This window comes from Neomonachus schauinslandi, chromosome 9, assembly GCF_002201575.2.
Source record: "Neomonachus schauinslandi chromosome 9, ASM220157v2, whole genome shotgun sequence".
NCBI classification, from domain to species: domain Eukaryota; kingdom Metazoa; phylum Chordata; class Mammalia; order Carnivora; family Phocidae; genus Neomonachus; species Neomonachus schauinslandi.
The window spans coordinates 90331608-90345289 of NC_058411.1; the positions used below are offsets into that span (position 1 = coordinate 90331608).

The window sequence follows — 13682 nt, forward strand, 5'->3', positions numbered from 1 at the left end:
TCTTGGATTTTTAGGTGGGGAGATTTTTACAACATAGTTAGAAAGGGGCGAAGAGAATTGAAAAGTATCTTAACATTAAACATTAACTAAAGATTTTAGCTCCCCTTACTTCAGTACAAATGGTATGGAGTTATGTTCTTTAATCGTAGAGTATGACTATTATATGGCTGCCCAAGGACCACTTGTCTCAGGATTATCATAGCAAATTTTTTAAAACTGGGCTCAATGCATTTTGAACAGTTTGATGGTATATAAACAACTATTAGGAAGCAGAAGTATATATGTAGGATAAGGGAATTTTCAGGTTGCATCCAAATGTATATGTAACTTGGTGTTAGTTACAAAGTCATGCAGTCTAAATTATGAAATTCATGTTATCAAGATTCTCTGTAGACCTTAAACATGATTTCCCCCCGCCTGTATGTCAAGTGTTTTAATTATTTTTTTCTCTGATTGAAGTTATGTACAGAGTGCCCTCAAGATCTTCAAGACAGCAGAAGAATGCAGATTAGATCGTGATGAGGAAAAGGCCTATGTACTATATATGAAATATGTGACTGTTTATAATCTTATCAAAAAAAAGGCCTGATTTCAAGCAACAGCAGGTACCTTTTATTTCTGCATTTTTATTTGCTAATTTATTTTTGCACAGTAGAGCTATTGATTTCCTCTAAAAGTTTTAACTGATACTGAAATTTAAATCACATTATGCAGCATCAAGTTCAAACTCTTTATGCAGATAGAAAAAGCAAACTAAATGTTTAGTTTCTTTTTTTGTAAATGTATATATGTGGATGTAATCACACTATATACACCTAACTAATTTGCCTTGGGTTAGTACAAGTGTATAGCAATGTACAGACACATAAGTTTTCTGTTACAATAAATGATCACCAGGTCACGTGGAAGGATTCAGTTTACTCATGCATTAAATAAGAAAAATGTGACTGCAATCATACTTTCTCAGGATTCAAGATTTAGTCACTTATTTTGTGTGTGTGTGTGTTTCGTTGTTTTTATTAACTTTTTTATTTGAGTGTAGTTGACATACAATGTACATTAGTTTCAGGTATACAGCATAGTGATTGGACAAATTTATATATTATGCTATGCTCACCACAAGTGTAGCTACCATCAGTCACCTTACAACACTATTGTAATATCATTGACTACATTCCCTGTGTTGTGCCTTTTATCCTTGGAACTTTCCTTCACCCATTTTCCCCATCCCCTACCCCCTCCCCTCTGGCAACCATCAGTTTGTTCTCTGAATTTACGGGTATGATTCTATATTTTGTTTGTTTATTTGTTTAGTTTTTTTTAGATTCCACGTGTGAGTGAAATCATATGGTATTTGTCTTTCTCAATCTGACTTGTTTCATTTAGCATAATACCCTGTAGGTCCATCCATGTTGTCACAAATTACACAGTCTCATCCTTTTTATGGCTGTGTAATGCTCCTTCGTGTGTGTGTGTGTGTGTGTGTGTGTGTGTGTACACCACATCTTCCTGTTTCATTTGTCAGTCTCTGGTTGGTCAGTCACTTGTTTTTATATGACAGCTTTTTATATTTGAGTGATATTGTAGCCATATTAAAGAATCCGTTAATATTGATTGCTTCCATTTTTATTTATTATTATTATTATTACTTTTCCTTTTAATCCTTTGAGCAAGTTCCTTTCTTCCACTTTGCTGAAGACATGGGGCGGGGAGGGAAGGTGGGAGAGGTATAAATGGATAAAGAGAACTAATGACTAGGGTAAGTCTTGCTAGAGAAAATGGTTGCATATCAGCTGCACCAGAAATGGGCAAAAGAAGAACATAGCAAATAGGTTAAAGAAATTGGAGGAATATTGTGTTGGTGGTTCCACCAGCAATCTTGCTTCCAGACAATAGCAGCAACCTATACTGCTTATAGATTTCTTACCTGGTTGAGAAACCATTCTTGAATTAATGTTGCTGTTGTTATTGTTCACTGAATTGGCTTGCCTTATTTAAATTGACTTACAGAAGGGAAAAATGTTCTCTTATTCTTTGAAATAACTTTTTTCTTTTTTCAGAGTAATGTGACCAATATGATTTCTTTTGGTTGTTGGTTAAGGGATGACTTTAGTGTTTTATTTAATAGGGATAAATCATTGCTGGTATTTCTTTTCACCAGCAAAGTTATGTTAATAATAGTTACAGGGATTTAGATCTAGCTTTGGAAAGGTGACCCCTTACGTTTGGAGGTTCATCCTTCTGTCCACAGATGGCTAGATTGGTCCTATCCTTAGAACGTTCTTGGGCATACCTATTTGCAGATACAGAGGTCTGCCCAAATTCAAACAAGTTTCTGCATGCTCTTTGATGGTTTTTATAGTATCTGTTAAAGTGGAATTGCTTTTTTTTTTAAGATTTTATTTATTTATTTGTCAGAGAGAGAGAGTGAGAGAGCACAAGCAGGGGTGGGTGACAGGCAGAGGGAGAAGCAGGCTCCCCACTGAGCAGGGAGCCTGACGTGGGACTTGATCACGGTCACTCGATCATGACCTGAGCCAAAGGCAGACGCTTAACCAACTGAGCCACCCAGGCATCCCAAAGCAGAATTGCTTTTAAAAGAAGTGTAAAAGTGTTTAGTAAAGTAAATATTTTTGAAAGATTTGCAACTTTGGATTACTTGGTAGTTTTGGTGTCTGCTGTTTTGTCTATTGTGGTAGGGCCAATTTTTTATGTATTTACTTTTTGCTGTAGTTTTCTTTCTTTCTTTTTTTTTTTTAAGATTTTATTCATTTGACCGGGGCGGGGAGGGGGGGTGGTGGGTGGCAGGCAGAAGCAGAGGGAGAAGCAGAATCCCTGCTGAGCAGGGAGCCGGATGCGGGACTTGATCCCAGGACCTGGGATCATGACCTGAGCAGAAGGCAGATGCTTAACTGACTGAACCACCCAGGCACCCGGACTTTTTGCTGAAGTTTTCTAGGTTAGTGGTTACTTTTTTTTCTTTGAGAAGTTTGGGAGTGTTTTTATAGCTACTTTTTAACTTGAGAAGATTAGGAGTGAAGTTTAATCGGTAAGAATTTTTTCCATTTCCACCGAGTATCTATTACATTTCCAAAGGGAGTAGTTGAAAGTTGCAGGAGTTGTTCAGCATAGGAAGCTCTCTGCAAGGGCTCAGGTAACTCAGGCTGATACTTCATACACTGTAGTTCTTTCCTCTGTCCAGGGTACATTTCTGCTTCTGCCTTAGAACTGTTTTTTTGTTGGTGCACCTGGGTGGCTCAGTCATTAAGTGTCTGCCTTCAGCTCAGGTCATGATCTGAGGGTCCTGGGATCGAGCCCCACATCGGGCTCTCTGCTCCACGGGAAGCCTGCTTCTCCGTCTCCCACTCCCCCTGCTTGTGTTCCCTCTCTCACTGTGTCTCTCTCTATCAAATAAATAAAATCTTTAAAAAAAAGAGCTGTTCGGGTCGTGATCCTGGAGTCCCTGGATCGAGTCCCGCATCGGGCTCCCTGCTCGGCGGGGAGTCTGCTTCGTCCTCTGACCCTATCCCCTCTCATGTGCTCTCTGTCTCTCTCATTCTCTCTGTCTCAAATAAATAAATAAAATCTTTAAAAAAAAAAAAAAAGAGCTGTTTTTTTGTTTTATTTTATTTAGCCCAACATCTCCAGTGCACTTTAAATGTGTGAAGTGTTAAATTTACTAACTAGGCATTTTCTAGGTTTTACACTTTAAATCGGGTAGGGGCAGAATATAATGTCACTAGTCTTCTTCAGAAACTTGTATCTTTCACTTTTGTTTTACATGAGGGAATATTTAAGATTTAGATAAAACATTAATTTAGCAAGGTCACTAGTAAAGGACACATTATATTTCTTAGTCATTGAAAAAATCTGTTCATGAACAGTTATTTTCAGGGTTATCTGGAAAGGGAGAAAATATTGAAAATATTAGTGTAGCAAAGTCTAGATAGAATTATATTTTCAAATCTGCATGGTATACATGGTAATTAATCCTAAATATTATTGGTAAGCCTTTTTATTTGGGAAATCATGAGACTTGTTTGAATTTTTATGTTTAGGAATAAGAAAGTTCTACATAGGTAAACCTGAAAAACGTTTTTAGTTGTGTAAGAATTGGGTGTTATTTTTCTATTCTGCCAATTGTCAATACTATTGTAAACTTGAAAATATTAATTGTGCTCCTTTAAGAGCACAGAGAGAGAGAGAATTATTGATAAAAAACCTCACTAATATTAGGGGAGTGTCTTGTGGAAGTTTGTAACAGGCATGCCCAAACACAAACAATTTTTTCAGGATTTAAACAGGGTTAAGCTGGTCTTACAGGCTGGCTTTTTAATGATTTCATGTCAAAAAATTAATAAAACAAGTCACGGTAATTTTGTTTTTGTGTTTTATTTTTATGAGAAAAATCTTACCATAATGATTAAATTTTGTTTTCTATTAAAAACATATTGCATCAGGACACCTGGGTGGCTCAGTCAGTTAAGCGTCTGCCTTTGGCTCAGGTCATGAAACTGGGGTCCTGGGATTGAGCCCCTCATCGGACTCCCTGCTCAGCGGGGAGCCTGCTTCTCCCTCTGCCTGCCGCTCCTCCTAGTGCTCACTCTCTCTCGCTGACAAATGAATACATACAATCTTAAAAAAAGAAACATTGCATCAAAAGTCTGGACATTGTGGCAACTGAAATTTTCAGTTGATACAATATTGAAAAAACAATATATTTTTATTGAAATTACATAGTGAAGGGCCTTTTAATTTATTTAGTCTTTATTTAGAAGAATAAGCCTTACCAAAACATGATGTACTTTCATTTATGTACTTTAAGTATTCTCTACACCCAGCATGGGGCTCGAACTCACAACCTGACCCTGAGATCAAGAGTTGCATGTTCTACCTACTGAGCCAGCCAGGAACCCCAAAACATGATCTTCTTTTCGGCTAGATAGACATATGATAGCTGTTACCAATAGGTTTACTCCACCAGCTCTTAGTGACTGCTTCTCAGAGAGCCAATGATGGATATCTAGCCTCTTGGTCTTTCTTTTTATAAATTTTTTATTACTATTTATTACATCATTTGTGATGAACTGTGCTACTACGTTCTGTTTCAGAGTCACACTGACAGGTTGTGGCCAATTAGATAATTAGATCCAAAAATCAGTTAGCTGAGTCTCACTGTGCTACTGTCATGTCCAACCAACCTTGATTTGAAAATATCTCTGATTGCAGGATCTAATGAATGACCTCTTAGAGAAGTTATTTTTCTTAACTTTATTATGCTTGTTAGTAAGTTATGTGCCAAACCTTTTGTGTTTTTTTTTAAAGATTATATTATTAATGATTTATTTCTACCATTTGATTTTTACTCAAGGTTTCCTCAAGTGTGAAACTTGGTTTATGTCAAAAGTGTTTTGACTCCAGTTGAGAGGTGGGTCGCTATTATAAAATAAAGGTGGAGGCAAAAACATCTCAGTTTAAAACAAGGAAAACAAAATAAATACCATGCTGTAGGTCAATATACAATTTGCTTGACTGCTTCCTATTTACAATAGGAAAATATATTTTGCTTCTGAAAGCTTTGCTTTTTGGAACTTACTCATAAATAATAGGAATAGTATTTATTCTTTTTTTCTTTTTTCATTTGAGAGAGAGAGAGAGAGCTCACAAGCAGGGGGAGAGGCAGAGGGAGAGGGAGAAGCAGACTCTCCGCTGAGCAGGAAGCCCAATGCAGGGCTTGATCCCAGGACCCTGAGATCATGACCTGAGCCGAAGGCAGACGCTTAACCATCTGAGCCACCCAGGTGCCCCAGTATTTATACTTCTTAAAGGCGTCTTCCAAATAAATAAAATTATTACCTTTTAGGGTTGGGTTTTTTTTTTTTTTTTTTGCAAACTAATGGTATGAAGAGATGTTTTTGAAACATTTGGAGAACAAGTTGTGTGTTGATGTAGGTTAAAAGTTTAAAAAAATACTTCAGTCATCATAATGTTTTCATCCAATCTTTGCTTTACATAGCACCGTGATTTTAACGTTTATAGCATTAGTGCTGTGTACACTGGCCAGTACGGTTTTCTTATAATTTTAGGACTATTTTCATTCAATACTTGGACTTGGAAACATCAAAAAAGCTATTGAAGAAGCTGAAAGACTCTCTGAAAGCCTTAAACTCAGGTACAGATATTATTATAAAATCTTTAAAAGAACATAAATTTCGAAGATAAAAATAATATTTAGAACTTGTTCATTTATATCTGACCATGCATATGAATCCCAATTCTTAGAAATAAATCTTATGTTAACTGGAGCACAAAAATTAGAATCTTTTGCCATATTACCTTTATTGTGTTGATGTGTTACCATTCATATTTTTTACTAAAAATCTAAAAATGTTTAGAATGATAGATTTTTAAGGTAAGCATTGGTGTAGTACATCAGAGCTTAGGTTCAATTTTTTTCTAATTCTCTGACGAGATTCTTCAGAAAAATGTAATTCCTCATATGCCCCAGGTTGTAATGTGCTACTGGACACTGGTCTTATGGGAATGAAGTATTTACTGTTAGTTTTGAACTAGGCTGCCTAGTTTGCAGTAGCTATGAATGTTTAAAAATAGATCTAATTCTAGTATTTACCATGACTGGCTTACCAGGCTTATAAAGTAATTAGACGTTAAAAACAGTACGTTTCAATTTTTAGTTATTAGTCATTCTTTAACGAAAATAAAAAGGGAACTATTTTTCTAAATGATTTTTCATGGATCAATGAACTATTCTAGTTATATACATCATAGTCTTTACTTAGAAATTATCTTTTTGAATTAATATATTCCCTCTGTCCTTTTCAGAAATTACTAATTTTGGGGCTGGAATATGTTAGGGTGGTTGGTACAATTTAGAATCACCATTCTCTTCCTCCTTTCACCAGTTGATCAACTGAGTAGAACAGAATTTCTCCAAGTCTTTGGATTACCCTTTATTGATGTTTCTCTTGAAAAGAGAAGTTTTTCCCTACTTGTATTTACCAAAGATACTCCTTTATCTTTTGGTCAGTAAGCCCATTTTCTCACTTATTTGTTGTCTTTACTTTTTTATATTTTGAACTATTTTATAAGTGAATGAGTCTTCAGAGTTCATTTTAAAAGTATAAGTCCTTTGAAAAAGAAATTGCAGGAGATTTGGAATTTTTAAAGGTTGAAATTAGTGGGAGGGCAAGAACAAAAAGAGCATTAAACAACTTTAACTTGAGAGCATAGTGTTTCTTTTCAAGATTTTTGGGCAATTTGAAATAAATCTACAGAGGGCAAATTTATGAGTTGTGGTTTGTAACAGAACACTGGCAGAGTCAAATTTCAGTTGGAGGGAGAAAGTATGCTGCCATAAAATACCCGACAGTAGGGTACTAATTTTATGGAACTGGAACTCTTTATTTTTCATGATCATGTCAATGAAAGACATCTTGACTTCTTAACTAGATACGAAGAAGCCGAAGTTCAGAAAAAACTTGAAGAAAAGGACAGACAGGAAGAGCAGCTGCAGAAACAGAAAAGGCAGGAAACAGGAAGAGAGGATGGTGGCACATCACCTAAAAGGTCCTTGGAAAATGTAATGGATTCCAGAGACAAAACCCAAAAGGTATTTCAAACATACTCGTGAAGTAAAAAGACTGGTTCTTTTTTCAGATGATTTGCTTAAGGCAAGCTGAGATTACCACTACAATGTACTTTTAGGCAACAGGGTAAAATTTAATGTGTTTTTATTAGAAATTGAATTAAATATTCTAGCTTCATTTGATTCCAGGTTTCTTTTGGAGCTTTACAGAACTCTGTTCTGTGCATTAATTAGTTTTTTGCCATTACTATCAACTTGATTAGAGCAGTAGAAAGCATTTGAGCTGAGTTCCGGTCCCATGTCAAGTCTTGCTTCACCCTTCTAGGACTTCATTTCCTCATTGCCAAATAAAGATCTTGAAATAGATGATCTTTAAGGTCTCTTCTTTCTAATAAATGTAATTTACATTGAAAAAGACTTGGTATACTACTAATTTGATGCCCAACCTTATCTGTTTCTAGGGTCTCATACTCTCTCCTTCACTTTTTCTTCCTTTCTGACCATTTCCCTTTCTTCTTCCTCTTTTGTTCCATTTTATTTAGTGACTACTTGTAATCTAGCCACATCATTTGTTTGCCAAATCTGTGACTCAATCTGTACCTGCCAGCTACCACTGTATCTCATTCCTTTCACCTCCTGAGAAACTACTCTTCCTAAAATATAATTTCTTTCTTTTCTTTTGTGTGTGTTTCCTAAAATATAATTTCTTATGCACTGTCAAAATTCATGGAGAGATTTCTGCTTTACTTTTTCTTAAGGATTTTGTAGCTTTCAGCTATCATTTGTATGTGAATCATCATCGGTTTCATTAAGAAATAGTTGTTGAAATACTTGTGACATTGTACTAGGCACTTTGTAAAAAGAAGTGAAGAAATATGGTTTGTTGATTTTAGGAACTCATAATGTAAGATAAATAACACTGCCTTAGGGGGATGTTCTTTTGTAGGTCAAATGGCTGATACAGGTAAATGACAAGACTTCAAAGAACTAAATGAAAGGGACTTGTAAATCTCTTCATTTTGTTGCCTTTCCAGCAGGAGAGTCAACTACTTTTTATTACTTTTACTTTTGTTTAGCCTGTTTATACTGAAAAAAAGTGTAATTAGACACTCTTACTCAGTGTCAATAACCAACTTACATTTGTCACATTTTGTATCTGCACCTCTCCCCTTTTGCTAGATTATTTCAAAGTAAGTTCCAGAGGGCATATCATTTTACTCCTAAATATTTCAGTGTGCATCTCAAAGAAAGGGACATATTCTTTATAATGACGATGCTATTTTTTCACCTCACAAAATTAACAATAATTCCCTGATATAATCTAATACCCAGTCTATATTTACATTTTCCCACTGTCTCATAATGATATTTTACAGTTGATTTGTTTGAATTAGGATTCAGACAAAGTCTACTCGTAGTCTTCTGATTGTTTGTCTCTTAAGTTGAGTCTCTGTAGTACTCTCTGCTTGAGTCCCCCCTTTCATTTTTTTTTTATTTCATGCATTTGACTTTTTAATATAGATCAGGTCTGTGAAATGAACCAACCACATTCTGTCTTTATCTGATTGTTTCCTCCTTGTAGCATTTAATCTGTAATTCTGTCTTCTATATTTCTTGTAGGCTGGAAATTCAACCTAGAAGCTTAATAGGATTCAGGTTCAGTTTTTGCTTTTGGCACGAATGCTTCATAGGGGAGCCTGTGCACTTCATACTGTATTGTATTAGGAGGCACATTATATACACTTCTTTTTTAATTTTAGTGAAGCTAAAATTGACCACTAGGTCAAGTGTGTAATTGCTTTTTCATCTATAAAATGAGTTAAAACCTTACAGAAATATCCCATGTTGTCTTGGTTAGAAAATACAAATTTGTATTTTTACTGAACTCTGAAAGGAATAGCCAGAATTTTTATTTCACTGTAAGAAATATTTTGTCATTAAATTAAATATTAAATTTCTGTAACAGTCTGTGATTTTATATTATATTTAGCCTTTAACTGAAGGAAATTTCAAGGAAGTGTTGCATGATTCTGATGTGCTGCTAGTTATTTTAGCTGTTTTCTGCTGCCAGATAACCTGATGAAGCCATGACTCTTCATCTGTATTTTAATAAAATGCCAGTACTCCACACACCTGATTTTCTAGGATTTCAGTTTCAGTGAAGTAGTAGAGTTGAACTTTCTGTTTCTATGAAAATTTTTACTTCTATTATAAAGTTGAAACTTTTTTTTTCTGTGAAACAGATAAATGGTGAAAAGAGTGAAAAAAATGAGACCACAGAGAAAGGTAAGTGTATACAGAAATAGGGAGTCCTTGCAGGTTGTTATTGAGATCTTCTTTTAATCTGAATAAGCTTCAGATTTTACATTGTGTTTGTATGTAAGCAAACAATGTTTACATACATTTTGTATGGAAGCTTTATCATTTTTCTTAGTCTGTACAATTACATTGAAAACATGTTTATAATCTGCATATATCGTGGGGAATATTTTTGGTAATATGTAATTAAAAACATCAAAGCCACGGTTTGTACTTTTCAGTGGTTTTTTTTTTCAAGCTGTAGTTTAGCATAACGGTTAAGAGCACGACTCCCCAAAGTCAGACTGCCTGGATTTTGAATACTGTCTCCTCATTTGAATTTCCATGTGATCTTGAGCACGTTACTTAACCTCTCTACCTTAACCCCCATCTGCAAAGTGAGGCTAATAGTATCTATTTTATAAACTTACTGTAAAGATTGAATAAGTTAATATACGTGAAACTCTTAGTGACTTTATATAAGTGAACTTTATAAAAGGATATGTGTATTAGCTATTATGACTTAAGACTTTAGTTTGTAGACCTAATTATTTAAAAGTCTTCCCCATTTCCCTCAAAAAAATCTAAACCAGTAATTTGGATGTTATCCATAGGGGGTATTGATACTCCAGTCACAAATATGTGACCTAAACAGCAAAACTCAGACAGTTGCATGAGTTTTCCTCTCTCAGGAAAGGTTCAACTTAAATATCAATTGTATGTAACACTAAAATAAATTCTCTATTTAAAATATTACTGTACAACGGGGAGCCTAGGTGGCTCAGTCAGTTGAGTCAGTTGAGCGTCTGACTCTTGATTTTGGCTTAGGTCATGATCTCAGGGTCATGAGATAAAGCCCTACATCGGCCCTCATGCTCAGCAGGGGAATCTGCTTGAGAGTCTCTCTCTCCCTCTCCCTCTGCCCCTCCCCTGCTCTAGAATAATAAATAAATCTTTAAAAAAATTAAATATTACCATACAGCAATTTAAAAAATAAACAGTAGGGGCACCTGGGTGGCTCAGCCGTTAAGCATCTGCCTTTGGTTCAGGTCATGATCCCGGGGTCTGGGATCGAGCCCCGCATTGGGCTCCCTGCTCCACGGGAAGCCTGCTTCTCCCTCTCTCACTCCCCCTGCTTGTGTTCCCTCTCTCGCGGTGTCTCTCTCTGTCAAATAAATAAAAATAAAAATAATAAACAATATAGTAAGATATCTTCCTAAAAGCTGTTATTAATTCATTCCAAGATTTGTTTTTATCTATGTTTTTTGTATGTCATCCTGCTTGGGTGTTACTTTTCTAAGTGGTTTGTTCCCAACTTTTTAAGACAATTTTGTTGTCAAAATGATCTTGATGGTTAGAGAGGGAAGTAGGATGGTTATTAGCCAGTGGGTATTTTAGCTTAGGAGATACTGTGACTACATTCTTCTCACATCTCACTGCCAAAATAGTTCTTTACATTTTAAGCTCCCTTGTAGTAGCTTTTTATTTTTTTAAATCTTTGTTTGCTTGTTAATCTATGTATGCTGTTTATTGATTTTTAAAGTTTTTATTATTGAAGTATAGTTGACCTTGTTGTGCTTTTTAATCTTCCATTGCAGGTGGTAGTAGCTAAAAGAGGAAGATAGCAACATAACAGATATTTATTTTGGCTAAATAGTAAAGGGCTAGAGAGTAAACATTAAGGCTTGGGGGTGAGGGATACTGTCATTCTTTCTGTCTCAGCTAGAAAACAGCCATAGACAATATGTAAACACTTTTCTTCAGCTATGTTCCACTAAAAACAGGTAGCCATAATTTGTCAACTCCTGATGCAGAATACAAATAACAAGCTTTTGGCTTATTACTCTAGGAATACTTGAAAATCTAAATGTTTTTCAAATAGCCCCCATAAGACCTCATCAGAGACTTTAAAAAAAATTTAGAACCTGTCAAGAATTTTTGAACCATAGGGGCACCTAGGTGGCTCAGTTGGTTAAGTGACTGCCTTCGGCTCAGGTCATGATCCTGGAGTCCTGAGATCGAGTCCCGCATCGGGCTCCCTGCTTAGCAGGGAGTCTGCTTCTCTCTCTGACCCTCACCCCTGTCATTCTCTCTCTCTCAAAAATAAATAAAATTAAAAAAAAAAAAAAAAGAATTTTTGAACCATAGATGTTTCTTCTGGTTGACATTTGTCAAATGATTTAATTATCAAAAAGAGAATAAGAATATTTTCATGAGATACATATATTAATTTCCTTTATTTTATTCCAGCAATAGAGCCAGCACCAGTATAGTTGTAACCTTAAGAGCAAGTTTTGGTGTTTTAAGCCTTCAGAAACAACATTGAACTAGTTTCTTGATAAATGTCAAAAACACAAATTTTATTTAATGGTAGTTTAAAAAGTAATAAATAATATGATGGGATAGCAGGTATATGCTACCTAGTACACTTTGCTCTTCTAGAAGAAGAAATGATTGTTCTGTGTTTACTGAACAGAACTAGGTGTTTCTTGTTGCTTATATTGTCTCTCTTGATTCCAAGGAACAGTCACAGCAAAGGAGCTATACACAATGATGATGGATGAAAACATCAGCTTGATTATAATGGATGCTCGAAGAATGCAGGATTATCAGGATTCCCATATTTCAAATTCTCTCAATGTTCCTGAAGAAGCCATCAGTCCAGGGTGAGTCATTGTGTATTTAGGTAAAATGGTTAACTGTGGGTAGTAGTAAATATTATTACTTAGCATCCAAGCTACATATGATAAAGTAGGTTTTTCTCCCCCTGTTGCTCCTTAATGGCAAACTTTACTCTTTCTCTGAAGGGTGGTGTAAAGAACATTCTGGTTTGGCAATTTTCTCCTATTGGTGGCATATGTAATCTTATTAGAAAAGAAATGAAGCTGCCTTTGTGTGCCTTCTCTCCTGAGCTTTTTGTTGACTAGTTTCTCCTATTATTTTCTATTTGTGAGCTTGTGAAGCATATGCACCAAATTGACTAAAATTGTGAACTAATCGTTTTTTATTTTGAAATACCCCATGCTATTATATGTGGTAAAAGAGTACACAAACACTTTTTGGGGGGGTGGGGAGGTGGGAAAAGGCAGTATAGCCAAATGATTCAGTAAGCAGATAGACTCTAAAGTCAGACTATATTCAGATCGTAACTGTCTCTTATCAGCTACTCTACTTTTGGCCATTGACCTCACCTGTCTAAGCCCATGTTTCCATCTGTAAAATAGGGATAGTAAAACTACCTATTTCAGAAGTTTTGAGACGTTTAAGTGATAAATTTTATACACACACACTTAGCACAGTGGCTGGCACTAGTAAGGACTTACTAAAAAGTTTTTCTTTTTTGATTAGGCTTTAATCTATAAAATTTAAACTTACTTGCATGGATCTATCACATATTAAAAACTGTCATAATAGCAAAAGAGCTAAAACTCCATATCAGAGGTATTTTTACTGTTTTGAGTGTTATATAAATTATATAACCTCTCTGGGTCTTAGTTTATGGGATTGGATTAGCTAAAATCTATGGCCCATTTTAAGGTCTAACTTAACATTGAAAAGATATACTTTTTAAATTAGGTAATAAAATTTGTATAGTTTTTGGCACATTGTTGATGCTTGACAAATGTTTGACTTGAAGAATAGGGCGCTTTGTAAATATGCTGTTTAAAAGTGAGACTGGAGTGCTTAGTCTAATCAAGTAAGTGTGAATATATTCCCAGGATTTGAAAAGACAAAATTGTAATTAATCTTTGGATGGTCTAATCTGTAGTAACAGAAA

The 13682-nt window shown here is 35.2% G+C and overlaps 1 protein-coding gene across 1 annotated transcript in view; it reads left to right on the forward strand.

The window, feature by feature from the left end:
- Nucleotides 1–13682, forward strand: part of USP8 (ubiquitin specific peptidase 8) — a 75218-nt gene that overhangs the window by 22935 nt on the left and 38601 nt on the right. Inside the window, 6 exon segments of the mRNA XM_021693915.2 lie at nucleotides 460–574; nucleotides 576–605; nucleotides 6087–6172; nucleotides 7471–7630; nucleotides 9850–9892; nucleotides 12426–12570. Coding sequence (XP_021549590.1) covers nucleotides 460–574; nucleotides 576–605; nucleotides 6087–6172; nucleotides 7471–7630; nucleotides 9850–9892; nucleotides 12426–12570 — 579 coding nt within the window.